Genomic DNA, 17,410 nt, shown 5'->3' on the forward strand with positions numbered 1-17,410 from the left:
AAAAGCTGTCTTTCATGGAAACGTAATAAGGGTATTAATAAAACCAGGTGAGGAGAGAGGCCCTTTTTTAGCTTGCTGAATTATTTTATTATTGTCAATCAGCTGGGAACTCCTTTGAGATTATTCCTATGTAGTTAATAACATTGTTTCTGTGATGACTTTAATGACTGAACCTTTCTTCCATCCTTAGCTATGACAATAACAGCTCTGCTTTTTCTCCTTCAACAAGCTATTGTGTGTGGTTCAGTACATTAAGGAACGTTATTAAATGTAGAGGTTTCCTCTAATTAGGCCATTGGCAAAAGATTGCTTGTCCAATCATTTGCGGGTGATAAGTATTGAAGGAAATAATATCTTGTACAGAGTATTACACTTTTTCTGCCATGCTGTCCCTAAAAACAGAACAAAATGATATAAAAATAAAGTAGTAAGATTGCAAACTCAAGCACTTGGAAATTAGATAATGCCAGAATGACAAGTGCCTGAATCTGCCTTGCATTGGAGAGACACATCCTGTCCTTCTCCACTCCTGATCACGAGCAATTCCCCTTTCCTTTCTGGTCTCTTACCCCATCTTTTCCTTTCATAAAATTACCATTTCTTCTAGACTCTTGATTCTTAAGCTTTTTAGAATTTTTATATAAAGAGCAAACCACTTAGGTTTTTTTCTCTCTTTTCCAGGAACTAAAAAAAAAAAAAAAATGTAGAACTTTTCCAACACCCCCCCCTCCATAAACTCACCTTTGAAACAAAAAAAATTGTTGTGCACCTTGAGGGAACCACCATTTGTTCATTGTTTCAGTAATTGCATACAGGAACAATGGTATATTTAAGGTGTCTGGTTATTCTGGACATGATTTTAAAAAAGCTGTCATCTCCTGTAAGATTGTATGTCTTGCTCAGTTCAGTAACCACACAGGAAAATATAATGAGTGGGAGAAGTTTTTAACGTTCCCCCTTGAAGAAAAGCAGCGGAATGAATGCAGAGGAAAATCTTACCTTATGGTTAGTTCAGTCACTGCAGATTAGAGGTTGTTTTCCTGGTTGGTGGCACCCTGCGTAATATCAAAATCTGGCGTTTACGTGTCTTTCCTAAAGAATACCTGGGAATTTGAAAATCAGATGCATTTACTAATTGCTCACATGTTATAAATTATGGATCTATCCTTGAAGGAGACTTTAACAATCTATTAAAGCCTGAATAACAGAGCTATTCTCCAGCTTCTAGATAAACAAAATGAAAACACAGCTTTAAAAAGAAGAAGCCTCTTCACTTTTTATCTTAATGGAAATAAACCTAATCAAAAGCCAGCGATTAATGAATCTCTCCAGGGTTTCTGTTCTTGAAGAGATTAGAGTTTCAGTCTTTGTAACAGTTTCAATGGGTAGGTGTGATGTTGAGCTCAGATTATGTATCTGTATATTCTCAGCTAGAAATAAGAGTTGCTAAAATCCGATACTTGGATGAAGGTTCTCTTCAATGAAAGCAGGCAGTCAACAATTCCTCCAATATTCACTAATTTAGGTGTGCAGAAATGTCCTAGTGTGCCCATAAAGTCAGTTGTTCTCAAGAAATGCATTTAAAATACTCATTATAGAGCAGTTGTTGCACATACAAAACAAACTGCAAGAATGTTTTTAAGAAAGTATTTTCTTGAGAAAGGAAAGCAAAAGTCTCCAAAAATAAGCTAACTACTTTTCCAGGATTGGACAGCTAGCTATTTGCTTCTTGCAAAAAACCAAAACCCCAGACTGAGAATGTTTAGCAGAAATTTGGCAAGGTTAACACATTTTCACTATGTGTAGTCAGTTCCTGCATCCAGAAATAGAAACAGCCTTTTGCTTTCAGGAGTGGCCTGACACCTTCACCTGCAGTTTGAATAGAAAAATGTGAGAGTCCTGTCGTTCAACTTCACCTCTGTACCAGATCTTTGGGATGTTTAATTCATTCTGCATCACTCCAAGGAGTGGGAATCATGCCAGCCAAGGGCTCCCATTGCTTCCACAGTAGATGGTGGGGAGATAGAATAAACGTGTTTAATTTATCTAACTATAGACTTGCCTGTAGTTCATACCAACCTGGCAGTGTGCTAGGATAACAGAAATCACAATGTCTGATGTGCAAAGCCTGTCAGCCATCATGTATTAAATGAACAAATAAAACCTACTTCTACTGTTAAATGCCCACAAAACATTCCTAGGATCTTAGCAGGCAGCTTGCTTACAGTAGTGTGTAATTCTGTACACCCTTTTACAGCCTCGCTGCATTTGTTGCATCTGACTTCTGATCAGACGTTTTCATAACTATTGTGGGAAAGACATCCTTCTCCAACCTCTCCATTTTGTTCCCTGTGTAAAACCATTCACTTGCTGTCCCAGGGTGCACATAAGCTGAAAAAGCTTTGAGTGCTTTGAGCTGTGAGAGACTCTGAGCACTGGTCCTGCTGCTCCTCCTTCTCTTCCATTTTATTCCCGTGGGAAGGAGACTTGGGCGTGGATGGGCTCCCTGGTGTACTTCAACCAGGTCTGTAATCTGGAAGACCAAGTAAGCAGCCTCCCAAGACTTAGTCAGCTAAGTCCCAAGACTTAGTCAGGCAAAAATGTCATGGGGATTTTAGAGTATCACAAATGGGAATGAGGAGGAACAGAATGCTTTTTTTCTTCTTTTGTAGATGATCTCTTGTTTTGCCAAAACGAGTACGCCAACTTGGTTCAGTTCATGGGCATCTCAGGATGCCTGTGGCTGTGCAGTTGGCACTTTGTGTAAATAGGACCCTGAAGCGTTGTGCAGTGAAGGTAACAGCTGGGGTCAAGGCTCCTTGCATTGTTAGGGAGGCACCTCTGCTCCAAAGGACTACACAGTCAAACTACGAAAAAGAAATAAATAAAGCTGATGGCAGATACAACATCCCAAGGCAGTGCTCATGCTGTTGGCCTGTGCTGCCTCTCTAAAGCAGTTTCAGGTATCTGTTTGGAGAGACGGTCCTCGCTTTGTCTTTCATGGTGAAAGCATTCCAAGACCTTTGAATGTGCTCACAGCTTCTCATAGGATATGGCTGTCTGCGGGAAATTGATAAAAGGGGATGTGTTTTCCCATGGTTATTGCTTTCCTAAAAGTCTTCTTGTGTTGATATTATTTGGTTTATGAAGTAGCAGTTTGTGCAATTTTATGCTGCTTGAAAAGAAACGATGATTTACTTGATTGAAGCTCCCAAAAGCAGAGAAAGCAAAAGGCATCAATCTCTCCAGTTGGAAATTCTGTAACTGGGCAGCTATAAACTGATGTGCTTTGAGTTTCTTCAGAATTTAGCTACTAGTAAACAGCCAAAATGGTAAAGCATTTTGTAAGAGCATAATACTCTCATTTTAGTCTTTCCAATCTAATTTATGACTAAATTTTCCCCTGGGAGACAATACAATAAACTCTCCTGGAAACCATTCTGCAAGTATGTTGAAGGCCAATCAGGTATTACAGTTTAATGTCAAAATTCTTATTGATTTGCTAAATATGTAGTCATACATAGCTTTCCTTAGGACAAAAAGGTTTTAGCTGTGAAGATTGGGTTGTTACAGAGTAGGGACTGTCTAGGTCATATTGTTGCTCAACATAAACAGCTTAGGATTTATTGTGTGCACTCAGGCAGCCTGTGTACCTGAAAGTTAGATACTTTCTAAGCAGATACACAAACAGGAGACATGCTTTAGACAGAAAGCATTGGGAAGACTCTCAGATATTGATGTAAGCCTGATCAGTTTCTCTATTCAGATATTTTTAACTGAAAAGTAGGCATAGACGCATGGTGCAAGCTGACACCTGGGCTTAAGTCTAACTCGGTCAACAGGAAGGATTGTTGGATACATCTTTAGAAATTGTATTTCAAAATTTGAAAGCAAAAGAGCTAATTTGATCCTATTATTTACCTGTGTTTTCCATTTAATGTTCCAGTTCCCACATTATTATTTATTTTTTATTTCATTTTTCATGTTCTTCATTGTTTTGCAAAATGAGTCAAAATACACATTTCAGAGGCACACCATGCATTTGTCCATCTCCATTACTTTTGTGTTATTTATGGGGCTTCCTTTCCAAATGCCATATTTGGGCATTTATCTGCAGTTTAATGGATTCTAGACTGGCATTTGTTTTGCCTCCAAGCCCTCCTTGGACCCTCCTGTAATGTGTATTAGCTCAGACTCAGCCTAACTTTCCTCATGTATGTAGCAGTGCGATTCCTACATCGAAGCTGGCAAATAAATAACTACACAGCTGATTCTCCTATTTTTACGTATGAAAAGTCTCACTCCTGAAATAATGAAATGTAAAGACCAAACATTCAGAAAACAAAGCTTTAGTTCAACAACTCCCAAGGTGGGTTCTATAAATTATGTAGCAAAATCTTCACTTACAAATTTCTAACAGCTTTAACAAAAGATCCATCTAACTGACTGCTACTTCACATTTGAGGAAATCAGATGCTGTGTTCAATCCATTGATCTGCTGCTCAGGATATTATTAATATTTTGTAAGCATATTACCGAAGAAGGCTAGATGTCTGTGAGGACAAGACTATGACCTAAGGTTTCTACTAGCTGTCTTAAATAACTGAATCACAGTCTTTTTCTGCAGCCATGCAGCAGTGCAAGACTCCTTAGGCACAGCTCTTAACAAAATGACATCTAAGCCTTTCATTTGCCTTCGATACATCTTAAAGCAAACTGAAAGACTACCAGAAATTCCTCTCCTCTTTTTTTTTTTTTTTTTTTTTTTTTTTTTACCAAGTTTGAATCTTAGCTCCAACTTTAATGGTTTGGGCAATAACCTCTCTGCAGCACCAAGCGAACTCTAGCTACAATACACCGCTTGATTCTGGATCAGGCACCAAGAAAATGTTTTTTACAATCTCTGTTCTGATATTGATCAGTGTGCTCAAACTTGAGGGATTTTTATTGAAGCTTGTACAGCGTATCTGGAAAACCGCTGGTGCTCGGAAGGGCTTAACATCACAATTTCACAAGTGTTGACGTAATTGAAGGATGCACAGCGTGGAAGGAGACAAGACGTGAGCTTGTTGTGGAACAAAATTCCTTATGTGCATGCTCGGTGGTAGCTTTGACGCTGTCTATAAATGAAATGTCCTCTTAACCATGGGAAATGTCAGTACGTACTACGTTTTTCTCATGGTTATGGATGGGGATTTGAGAGAAGCTGGCAACAGCGATATGCCTGAATTCTATAAATAAGTCTCCTGAAGTCCTTTGAAAAATCTCAGTTTATCGTGTCATTAAAAATTCATAGCCATCAATGAGCAATGCATGGAACTGCTAATTGAGCTCTATAAATTGCAATAGTCTAGCTGTTTCCCCATTTTGAGTATTAGTGTTTCCCTTAGAGTTAGCATTACAAGTGCTGTAGCTGCTTAGAGGCCACTTTGTGGTTCTGCAGTAAATGCTAATTTTTTTTAATTATGACAATGAAAGATGTATTGCATTGCATGGGTGAAAATGTATGCACAAATAATTAATTGATGGTGGTTTAGGTTAGCAGCACACTCACAAACATGCCCAGCTGAATTTTGTGAAGGTGGATATTAGGATTTCTGTGAGAACTTATTTAAAGTTAAGCAAGTGTCGTCTTTGCCATATAGCGGGGTTTTGCCTTTAATAAAAACAGGAAACAAATTTGGCCAGTTGGATCTTGTACAGTTCTAAGCAGATATAAATGCCTACCTTTTAATTGATCAAAAAGTGGAATGTGTTCCAAGTCAACCTGAGATGTCATCTCATTCAGAAGCTTTTCATGTGGTGGTGCCTAGTCGTGTTCACTATGCTACGACATGTTAAGGTGGAAAAAAGAATGATTCACTTAGGAAATATTTTCTTTTCCCGTTCGTATCACTTAGAAATCTGAATTTCTTAGGATTTAATGTAATGAGACAATGCACACAGTTCATGTTGGAGGGTCATCTTAGCTCCTTGGATCTGAGTCAGGAGACTTCTGTTATCTACTGGCAGCCGAGCTGTGCGAGGAGCCTTGCTTTTGCCTCGTGAAATGGGTATCCCCTGAAAATAGAAATTACTGTATTTCAACAGATGGGATGAAAAGTGTCCATTTGGCTTATTCCCTATTTATATCTTATGTTTTTTGTCCTTTCTGTTTCCCTTCTTGTGGTGGAAGAACAACAACCCTCTTCCCTGTGGAAAACCCTGTGCTTCTCCAGACTTTTCCCAGCAGCTGACTTTCTCCGTACCCCGGGGGTGGCACCCTGCCTGCTTTCTCCTGGGGACCAAAGCACCTCTGCCTCACTGCAAAACAAGTGCTGGGAAAGCAAAGACTTTTGACTTTCTTTCGAGTGAATATGCTGAATATATATGCTTTGTCTTTTTTTTTTTTTTTTTTTGTCGTTGTTTGTGAATTAAACACTCCTCCTTCAGGTGGTCCTCATTTCCTGCATTTGTGTTTACTGGCACTTTTAAAGTGAGATCAAAGCAGAGTCGAAATGTAGATGAGTTTTATGGAAAAGGGAAAAATTAACCTAAAATACTATTAATTGCTTGGGGCCCCACAAGCATGACCCAACTCCCTGCAGCAGGTTTGACTCATGTGCTGGGGATGTGTGCCCAGTCAGATGTGGCAGCAAGGGCTGGATCAAGTTCAGAAACTGGATATATAACACGTCGGCTACTGAAATAAGCCCCCACGCTATAGCTCTCCTCAGTGCCTCAGCACAGCCTAACCTGCCCCGAGAGATGTTAAGGAGACTTGGTGGTGTTTATGAGAAACGCCAGCTTCCCTAATCGTTCATTGATCTGTTGTTCTGGGCAGAATGATGAAGTTTTTGCTGTTATTTTGCTCCGTTTCACTCGGATTCATTTGACTTGAGCCGAAGAACTATTTAAGATGGCAAGGAACAATCTTGCCTTTTACTCCCAAGTGACATGATAATTTTGGCTTTGCTCTCGGGAGCTTAAAATGCTTTACCTGTGCTCAGCTAATTTTAGTTGTAATTAAGGAAACAGGCTGTCTAGAGCTCATTTTTTGCAGTTCATCAACCGAAAAATAACCTCTCAAAATAACCGTTTTGGTGTCAGATTGTGGCCCTGTGCCCTTGGAAGCGGCTGCACCAGCATGGCTGAGGAGAGCCACGGCTGCCATGTTGTAGTCGCCCCCCGGGGCGGGCTGGTGCCTGCAGGCACAAGGAGTTTCTGGACACATGGCCTTGACTAGATCCATCCAAGGGTGACGCGTTTTTATGTTTAAAAGCAAGAAATTGGGTTATATTGTGAATAGTGGAGGCTGTTGGGAGACTGGTTTCTAGACCTACCGTGCCTGTTTTTAGGGTGCAGGGCAGTGCTGGGCCTTAGGGACTGCAAGCTGTGAGGCACAAATACTCATCTCCTGTCCAAAAATATAAGTGTGGAGCTTTTTTTCTGGTAGATATATCGGACTTGAATCTTGTGGCTTGGTGTGGTTTTAAAGAAGCTCCTGAGGCTTCAGGTTTGTCAAGGATTAATGCTCCCCCCTCTTGTTTCCTGCTAGAAGCATGCCCTTTCTTATTTCAGGATCTGATACCTAACAGGCCCAGTCGGAGAGGCAGACACCTTTGGCTCTTGAATCCTCAAGCGGCATCTCTTCATCTGCTTTTGGACAGCCAGGTGTCTGCTCAGAGGGCTCAATGAACAGTGTCCCTTGTCCCTTCACGACAGGGAGCTTGTGAGTTTGAGCCTTTTCCTCATTCAAATGTATATGTTTGTTCCTGCTGCCGTACACAAACAACTTTGGAGAGCTAAAATGCATTTACCAAAGCAGCAGGAGTGCTATGGGAACCTGAGCCAGTCGCTGCCTCACTTGATAGCTTCTTCACATAACACGTTGTGTCTCATGAGCTGGAAAGATGACAAGGAAAGGCAAGGTCATGCTGACTGGGAATTCCCAATCCAAATAATGCTGTAATGGGGTTAGGGGGGAGTCCCGCAAAATCACGGTGGTCAGCAATCAAGATTGGCGGTTGCCAGACTTCATTTGGATTTCCCTGTAGGAAACTTTTAGCTTTAAATCTATTGGCAATTAATCTGCCTCTTTCTATTTCAATTGTAGGTTATGGGAACAAAGTGCAGTTATTTGCATACTTGTCTCTTTTTTTTTTTTTTTTTTTTTTTCCTCTTTCCTGAGGGACAGGCACATGTAGAATGTATTTTTGCAAGGACTTCCAGCCCTAGCAGGAGAATCAAACTAGGAGGTGACATTTCAAATTACCACTGCTCTGAGTCATTCTGAGTCACTCTGCCTACTTGGTGGAACACCAATTAATGCTGAAGTAAAAGCATCTCAAATAGAGCACTGGGATACCTGAACTTATACCTGAGTTCAGGACACCTGAACAGGAAAGCGTTCAGCCTTGTTTACAAAGGATGAGAGGTGCGAATCTTGCCTAACCTTGGTATGAGTTGCAGAGTAGGAGATTAGGCTGGCTGATCCTGTCTGGTGTGAGGATTTGTGAGCCTGCATGGAAGCCAACAGGTGTCTTTGCAGGGCTCTGATACAGCTTGGAGTGAGCTCCAAGCAGGAAGGTGTTCCTTTTCAGTAAGAAACGTGTCAAAACTCGCAGTGATTGGCAGTGTGACAGCTTTGGCCAGGAGTGGCCAAAACCTGAGCTACCTGCTGTACTTCCAGTACCTTTTTCTCAAGCTGGACCAGCCAGAAAAGATACCATCCTGCAAAACATGTTATTGCTCTTTTTCATTCAAATTTAAATCAAAGAAATAAAATGAAACCACAGATTAATAAAACAGACCACTAGATTTGGTCAGATTGCTGTGTTCTAGTAAATTAGAAATCCTTTGGTTTGTTTTCATGATTTTGTTTTGCAAGGATTAACATGGCAGTTTCTTCAGCAAATAAATAGCATTAGACATTGCAATATGATAGAAGCTATGGGACTGGAAAGGACCCTGTGGCTTGTCAAAATACTTACAAAAAATTGTCATTTCTGTTGGATAAACCAAACAAAGTACAGGGCTTTTGGGATGGTTCACAATTAGCAAGTACAAAAATTTTTACTCCCCCCCGCCCCTTTTTTTTTTAAAAAAAAACAACTTTGGAATGAAGATTTGCTGCTGAGTGTGTTTCTGTATAATTTCAGTGGTGTGCTGAATTAGGGTCCTTTCAGGTGGGCATGCTCTTTGGCAGTAAATAAGATACCCTAAAAAATAGAAAACATGTCTCTAAGTGACAAAAATTGGCAGGAAGGACTTGGTCAGATGCAGTTTTGGAACTGCTTTTAATTTTTTTTCAACTCAGTTCCAAGTTAAACATCACTTTAAATTAATTAGAGCAATCACAGTATCCCTAGAATATCAGTGGACAAATTGTAGCTGTGAGTGTAATGTTAATATTTTCTAAATTCTGAAGAGAGACTAAAAAAACCCAGCTTAAGGAAATTTTTCTGTACAATGAAAAACAAGTTCCTGACCAAACTGGCTAAGCTGAAATGTCTGAAAGCAAAAAGCTATCATGAAAGTGCTGGAAAGCTTCTGATTATAATGGAATCAGTGTCCTGGGGTATAATGTAGTTCTACATTTAATATTGAGCTACTGAACCGTACTTCTCAACGTAGCTCAACTCACTGGGCTCTCATCAAAGTCCTGTAATGACACTGTGCTCTGTTTAGATGCCAAGCAAGTCTTGAAACAGCTCCAGAGCTCTTTCAGCAGCTTCAGCTGGGTACAGACTTTGACTTTAGAAGGACAGCTACTGCATAGAGTTTGTGGCATATAAATCCTTCTTCATGTATACTGCCACACTTGTTAATAATCTTACGAACTTTTATAAACCTAATTAAAAGGTTCTTGCACACTTACATATTAAATCATGGCAACCAGCTAAGCAAAAGCCTGTCCTTTGTGCTGCAAATTCATGTTGCCTTTCTTTGTTAATGATACGTATGCAATATGTTCAGTTTGATGCCTGCTATTGTTTGCCTGTTTGTTTTTGTTATGGTATTGACTGGAGTCCCCATCATGTTAGTTATAGTCTGTGCATGTTACTCTAAGCAGGATTTTTCTTTATGTGTATTAAGGTATCGACTTTGCCAAAGGGAAAGAAAAAGTGCATGCATCCACTTAAGCACACAAGTAGTTAATCAATTTCTGTCCATTAAATACACATACACACATAAATATATGTGTATACAGTGGTTGCAGGCTGTTGCAGGCATGGAATTAAATGACATTTGAAAGCCATATTTGAGACCCTTTCCAAGATGGAGATCCTGTTTCTGGGAGCAGCTCTGGGCAGGAGCATCACTCAGCCTGTGTGAAGCGCTGCTAAGGATGGCGGGGTTCTATGTGAGTGTTGAAATGACGCTTTTCAAAGGCATTTGCAGATATCTAGGCCTCTTATTTAAATTCCTTAGCATGATGTTTATTTTCTAAAAGAGCAGGCTTTAAAATATTTTTTTTCTTTCTAAAAACATCTCTGTTCTGTTAATCTTTTTGGACTTTGAAAACCTGTTTCTAGTTACTGGGGTTGGGTTGTTTTTTCTCCTTGCAATCCAGGCAACCAATTCCCGAGTATGAGTGAGAAGGTTAATGAGTAGTTCATCTAAAGCAAAGATTTCAGCCAACCCAAAAATGCAGCAATCATTTTGCTAAAGATTTTGGTTGAAGTCTGGGGTTTATAGCATGTATGGTTCCAGTGTTTCCAGATGAAACTTGAAGTTGAATCTTTGTGAATGTTTGGTGATGTATTTCATTTAGAAGTACAAAAAGTGGGTGTTAATACATATGTTCTTTGTCTTTATTTACTGTTCCAAACCTGTCCCCTGTTTCTACCATCTGCTCCTGTTTGATGGTGAGCTCTTCCAGAGATGTCTCTCTTACTCACGTTGTGTTGATTCAGTCTCACCCTGAAATATTCTGTGCAACAATTACTTGCAGACAAACAATCTTACCTGAACTGTGGCATTGCCCCAGCAGATTCTGCTCATGTACTGCCGAGGCCTTTGACCTGCTCTCTGCTTGAAGTTGTGCAAAGTTGTCCTTTTGTGCATCTTTAATACTCTACTGTGAATTTCTGCCAAAGTTTAATAAAATTAGAAGAATGGCTATCTCTTTATTTTCTACTTTTCAAATAAGTATCTCTAATAAACTCAATTAAATAGAAACAGCAATGTGCTTAAAAGCAATAAGTTGAAACAGAGCTTGTTTTCTAAGGTTTTGTGGGTTTTGGGGATTGTTTTTTCCCCTTGGGTACCAGCATCTCGTACTAAAGCATCCACTGTATGAAAAATTCAGAACAACTAAAAATGAACCATTTCTAATGTGTATGTTTCATTTTTGCCTTTCAGTCTATCAGAGAAGTCACAGGCTATGTTTTGGTGGCTTTGAATCAGTTTGAATACCTGCCATTGGAGAACCTGCGCATCGTTCGTGGGACCAAACTCTATGAAGAGCGATATGCTTTGGCGATATTTCTTAACTACAGAAAGGACGGTAACTTTGGACTCAGGGAACTTGGCTTGAAGAACTTGACAGGTAAGTGATGAATTCATTGAAAGATCTAAGTGTGATAAACTGGTTGCAAGACAAAAAGTGAGCTTGTTGAATGTTTGCCCCAATGCCCTCAGTCACTTGCATTCTGCAAATAATGGAGGTACCACAAGAGGCTGGCAGTCTGCACATTGTTTGAGAGCTTTGTCAGTACTTCGTTGTTTTTTTCTGTCCACAGCTGTACTTCTCTCAGTGCTGATCAAAGACAGTGCATGGAAGTCATGCCAAGAATGTATTTGAAACAATAATAGTTGTTGAAAGAGTAGATGAATTTTTTTTCTTAGTTTTGATATAGTAAGCACATTGATTTCCTTGTGATCCTTGGGCATTGCACGTGTGTTGCTTCAGGTGTTATGCATTTTCTGCCAAGTTAGCATCCCCTCTGTCTCTGCTCTTGCTGCTGTCTCTGTCACCATTGATGCTGCACTAGGAGGTGGGGGGAAGGAAAGGTATAGGAGGGAGAGACTGTGTTTGGTGTATTTAATTTTACAACTCCCTTTTTTTAAGGAAAAATTATATATAATGACATTATATAAGTGCATTATATATAGTGAGAAAAGTGCTTATATTCTTGAGACAAAAATGTAAGTACCGTCCGTGGTTTTACATTAATCTGTAAGTTCAGGGCTGGATCATGATGTGGGGTAGATCAACATTTCATTTCTCTCAGCTGAGGATCTACAGTCAGTGATTTGGAGATTAAAAATTGGCTAAATATCATTGGACTGTAACTTAATAAAATGCAGGCAGTGGCAAATTCTTTTTAGGGAGTTCACTGGAAATATTTTATTTATACCTGGTTCCTCATCAGCTATGATCGTTTCTGCCCTAAGCACTGGTGATTGTGAAATGCCCTTATTTCTGCTAGTGGCTAAATGCTGACAGAAGATAACAAACCTGAGCTGGATGTGGAGTTTGAACCTCAGTACAGAGAGGTGAGAGCCTTCTGAAATATATTTAGGCATCCTTCACTCTCTTCACTCTCTGCTTTTTTTTGTGTTTCGGTATTCAGAGCAGCACACAAGTGCTTACAGTTCACTGTTGTTCAAGCCTCCCTGGGCTGTACAGCTAAGCTTTCAAAAACAGGAAGGAAAAGGAGGTTGAAATAATTTACAAAAAAAACCCCAGTTTTGGGTGACTCTTTCTGATGAGGCCCTTCTGGTCATATTTTTAACAATTTACTTTACTGAGACTGCCATGCTGGTATCAGAGTGCTTCCCAAGATCTCTAAATTCCTGCCATTTACTACTCTTCTCTCTATCAGTGTCACAATTCTATTTTTTCCGCTTCTGTTCCTGTATTTCTTCCCATCTTTCTGATTTAGCGTGTTCATTGTAACTGTCCATGCCTTCACAAAATACAGAGCCATATCATTGGGTAATAATAGCATTATGTGTTCCTTCATATACTTCCTGTGTGTGGATCTTAGAGTGCTTTGTGAAACTGAGGCAGAGAGGTGATGTGAGGCCAAGCCAGAAAAGGACTGGAACCCTTTCCTCTTGGATCTGAGGCTGTTGTTCTGCCAGGAGGTAAGGGCTGTACTTTCTGTGCTTTTTTAGCCATGGCTTTGCAGCTCAGTAAGTTAAAACCCCTTAGTTTGTAGGCTCTGGCTCAAGATTTTCTTGAACCAGCTGCTCTGTGCCAATAGGCACTTCCTCAGAATCCAGAGATTCTCTCTGGAAGCTGATTTTACATGATAGGCACAGCACCAAAACTGCCCAGCAAATAGCTTGACTTTCTTTTCAAGAGATGTAAGAAAACCTCTAGTTTTCTTCTTTCTAGGTAAGTGAACCTCTAGTTCAGCCTCTGAACATTTCCTAACATGAGAACATCACAGCCACTTCATCAGATTTAAGTGTTTACAAAGGCCTCTAATGGGATTATTTGGCTCAAAAAGTATTGATGTATCTTGAAAGAAAAGTGCCCTCATAACACTAGTTTGTGTCCACTGAGCACTTAAAATAGCTTCTGGGTGCTGAATGTGAGCCAGTGTGTGCTTTGAAATACTCTTAATATTTTCTAGATAGCATGTGCCAGAACCTCAGGAGCATCTTCAAGCAGCTGTTCTTTGACCATTTTGTATATTGGTTAAGATGCACCTGGCTATTTTAACCCACAACCTGCTTCTTGTTGCAACTGCTCTCCCTGGGGCACAGTAATACTTGATTTATCTTCCTAACACATCTTTAGCATTAGTAGCTGCACAAAAATAACTGGTGGATGTGGGAGTTGGTGGTGTTGCAAGGCTGCAATAGATCAGCTGTGTCCAAACCTGTCCTATGTCTACCAACTGCTTCATATTTACATCAGAAACAACCACTGATTTGTTATTAAATTTAAGATGAAACAGATGCTGTGAGCATGCATGCTTCAAGTCCACTGCAGATTTCAAGAGATTGGCTTTGAATGGTGCATCTCTTCCACTTGAATAAAATACAAACATAACTCCTGCCTTGCGTTTGAAGAACTGTCTTTCCAGGGCTTACGCCTTATGTTCTAATTTGTGCAGTGCTAGATGATGGATTCCTGAGGGTATTTCTGCCCAGTACTGCACAATATACAAATACAAACACTACTCCTTGTGTTAAATAAATGAGGAGGCTCTCACCTGCAGATCATCCTCGGACTTAACCAGAGACAGGGTTTCAGTCTTTTGTGCAGTAGTACCATTGCATTATTTTCAGTGTGTTGTTAACAACTGTGTTTTTATTGCCAGATATGTCTATCAGGTTTTCATATTTAAATGTAACTTTAAATACTTGAATTTCCTCCCTTGCCCTATAAAAAAAAAAGACAGCTATGAAGGCAGTAAGTTTTATCTCGCACAGAAAACATGATCCAGTTCTCACTTATGATGTCTGTCACCCGAAAGGCAGTTTTGTTTGTGTGGCACAAGCCAGGGCCACATCCTAAAACTGATGTGACACCTGCAAAAAATCTTACCTACAAAGATCTTTTTCTCACTTGCTATAACAACTTAGTCAATGGTTCCACAGAAGCGTCAGAAACAAACAGACATTGAACTAATGAAGTGGCTGCTGCCATCTCAGCTGGACTCATCTCAGCCTGCAGATTCAGCTGCCAGGTAGCCTTAAAGTAAAAAGGAATGTTTGACGTACCGAGCATATTATTCAGCCTGAGATTAGCAGATTAACCCTCGCTGAGGGAGGAGGTATGCCACCTTATTCCATTCATTGCTTGTGAGCTAGTGCAAATCATTCCTGTCTTCCCCAGGTAGCTGGGCAGTCAACCTTAACTTATCCAATGAAAAGGCATAATTATTGTTCACACTTTAAGTGCTCCAAATATAGAGAATACCCGATGGCTGTGTTTCATTACAGCATTTATCTTCATGAGTGGGGAAAGAGGGATAACTCACAAGTGCCAAAACCACTTATGAAGTATCCCGTATTTTCCTCTGAGTGAAGATGAATAAGAGAGAGCTACAGCAAATGATGTATCTTTGACTGGGCAGTGATAACCTCATCTTCCCTACTGGCCTTGAGGACAGAGGCTCCCTTGCATGTGCCTGTGCGACCGTTTAATTCCCTTTAATATATTAGTATAAAATGGACTTAGCAGTGGATTAGTTCAGTAACACAAAAAAGCAGCAAAATCTGTCATTTCTTATTTGCTTGCTTTGCAGGAATGCAGATAAATGATAAACTAAGGTAACTGAGGTTTAAGTGACAAATGCATGTTGTAGCTGAAAGGATTTGGTTAGTGATAGCTAGAGAAATGTAATCTGATGAGCAGGGGAATTGCAGGGAAAGGACCATCATTACTGTGTGTAGAAAGTGATCCATAATAAATTTTTTCTTTTTTTACAGTTTTTTTTACAGGCCTTATTTTTTAATTTTCGATGAAATTTATTTTTATTTGTTATCTAAAACAAAACTTATAAAGTTATATGATCATTTCTGTAACATTTTCTATATCTCCCCCCCCCGCCCCAAAATGGAAAATGCAAAGGAGTGCTTTGCAGGGGGGTGGAAAGATGGGAAGAATGGCATCTCTTATGTGAAAGGTTGCTTTTCAACCTTTCAGCAGGTTTCTTGGTTTGTTGGTGGTTTGGTTTTTGTTTGTGGTGGGATTTTTTTGTTGGTTTTGTTGTTTGTGGTTTGGTTTTGGTTTTTTTTTTACCAGGGCTGCTCATTTACTATTATTATATTGCAACTCAATCAGGTTCAAGGAAAGGGCATGGGAGGAGTCAAATTTTCTTTCAGTTTTGTTTACTGTGCACATTTGAGACCTACAGATCTTTTGGAAATCTTTAGATACCTGCTCAGGACCTGAGCTCCTTCAGCATGGTGTGACTGCACATAAAGCATTTTTGTTGCAGGGATTAAGGCCACCCTCTTTTTATTGCCTTGATCACAAAGCCCTCAGCCTGTGTCAGTAAGGCCTTTCCTTGGACCACATGCACACTGCATGAGCCATTGCAGAGTTCAGGATGTTTAGCGATGCAAATGCCTGTGTGTGAAACCCAGCCTGAGCAGACGAGACTGGGGTGTGCTGATTGTGGCATATTCCTTAATCGTTGTGACTTCATACTAGTCTGGCGAGCCGGGAAGAAAGCAATATGTATCTTGCCTTAGGCTTTCTATGCAACAGGTGGGCAAGGCATTGCATCTCTAACCTCAGAGAGGTGTTGCTAGGATACATGGAGGAATGAGGATTTTATTTTAAAAAATCCTTTTGGTACCCTCTGTGTGCAGGGCTGCTGCAGGAGTTCTCTGTCCTGTAGAAGAAGCTGCAGTGGCTCAGTGATTGCCCAGGACTACTCCTTATCCTCAGAGCTGTGCTGACCACAGAGGCGTTTGTATCCCAGCACATTTTTGCTGACCAGCCAGCGAGTAGGAGAAAAGGGAGGAACACCTCGAGCCTGGATGTACTTCCCTTGGGAAATGAAGGCTCTTTTGTGTGGTGGCACAGTGCAGGACCTGCCATGGGTTCCCTTTGCTCACCTTGTCACTATGGAGAGAAAGACTGAGGCTTGTGGCAGCCCACATAATCATAAATGCAAGTATTTGTCTCCTCTGCCCCGGGACACTGTTAGATTATTTCCTGGAAAAAAAATAAATGCCCTATTCCAGCTACTGCTCTCCTCAGACATTATAGGCGTGATTTGACAGCCGGGAGAGCCCAGAGACCTTCTCTGCTGGCAGTCGGCACCTAGCCACCCTGTGCTGAGCATGGAAGCAGTTACTACTGCGGATTTAGGCTGCTCCCTGCCAGTTGGCATCAGTGCCTGGGAACACTTCCAGGCACTCCTCAGTTTAGGACTGCAGATGTGGCCCCAAGCAATCCCAGATAAGGGACCTGTAGGCTGGAGAGCAACTGCCTCCAGCTAACAGAAAATTGCTCACAGGTGTTATCAAGGCAAATAGGTATATTGTATGTGGCAAGAAATAAATACTGTTTTTGAGCCCATGAGATGTATACTTATGAGTTGATCATGTTCAGTAACAAAGGTGGGACATAGTTTTATAAATTTCATATTAAAGATTAGAATTTTGCACAATCTCTCTGAAGGATTTGGATGTGGTTCTGTCATGCAAAGTGGTTTAAATAATATCTGTGATTCTTTGCAACTTGATCAACAATTTATGCTCAGTTCCCTTTACTTCAGAGCACTTTACTGTTTTCAGTTCTGTCTCTAGTGTTAGAAGTGCACAACCTTGTTTGGAATGATTATTGCAAGGAATTAAACAAAAAGCTTATAATAATGATATATTGGTAAATGTTTTTAACCGGAAATTCCAAGAATCCCACGGAAAGTTGTTTGCTGGTGTTCCCTTGCCCCCGATATCTTCACATAAAATATGAAATGCATTGCAAGTGGTCTAAATGTTTATTAAA

At 40.2% G+C, this 17,410-nt stretch overlaps 1 protein-coding gene across 3 annotated transcripts in view; it reads left to right on the forward strand.

The window, feature by feature from the left end:
* Nucleotides 1-17,410, forward strand: part of ERBB4 (erb-b2 receptor tyrosine kinase 4) — a 643,185-nt gene that overhangs the window by 319,125 nt on the left and 306,650 nt on the right. For all 3 annotated transcript variants that reach the window (XM_055812936.1, XM_055812934.1, XM_055812935.1), the window contains exon 3: nt 11,347-11,533. In XM_055812936.1, the coding sequence (XP_055668911.1) occupies nt 11,347-11,533 (187 nt within the window). The remainder of the gene's footprint in view (nt 1-11,346; nt 11,534-17,410) is intronic.

This window comes from Falco peregrinus, chromosome 8, assembly GCF_023634155.1.
Source record: "Falco peregrinus isolate bFalPer1 chromosome 8, bFalPer1.pri, whole genome shotgun sequence".
Lineage (NCBI taxonomy): Eukaryota > Metazoa > Chordata > Aves > Falconiformes > Falconidae > Falco > Falco peregrinus.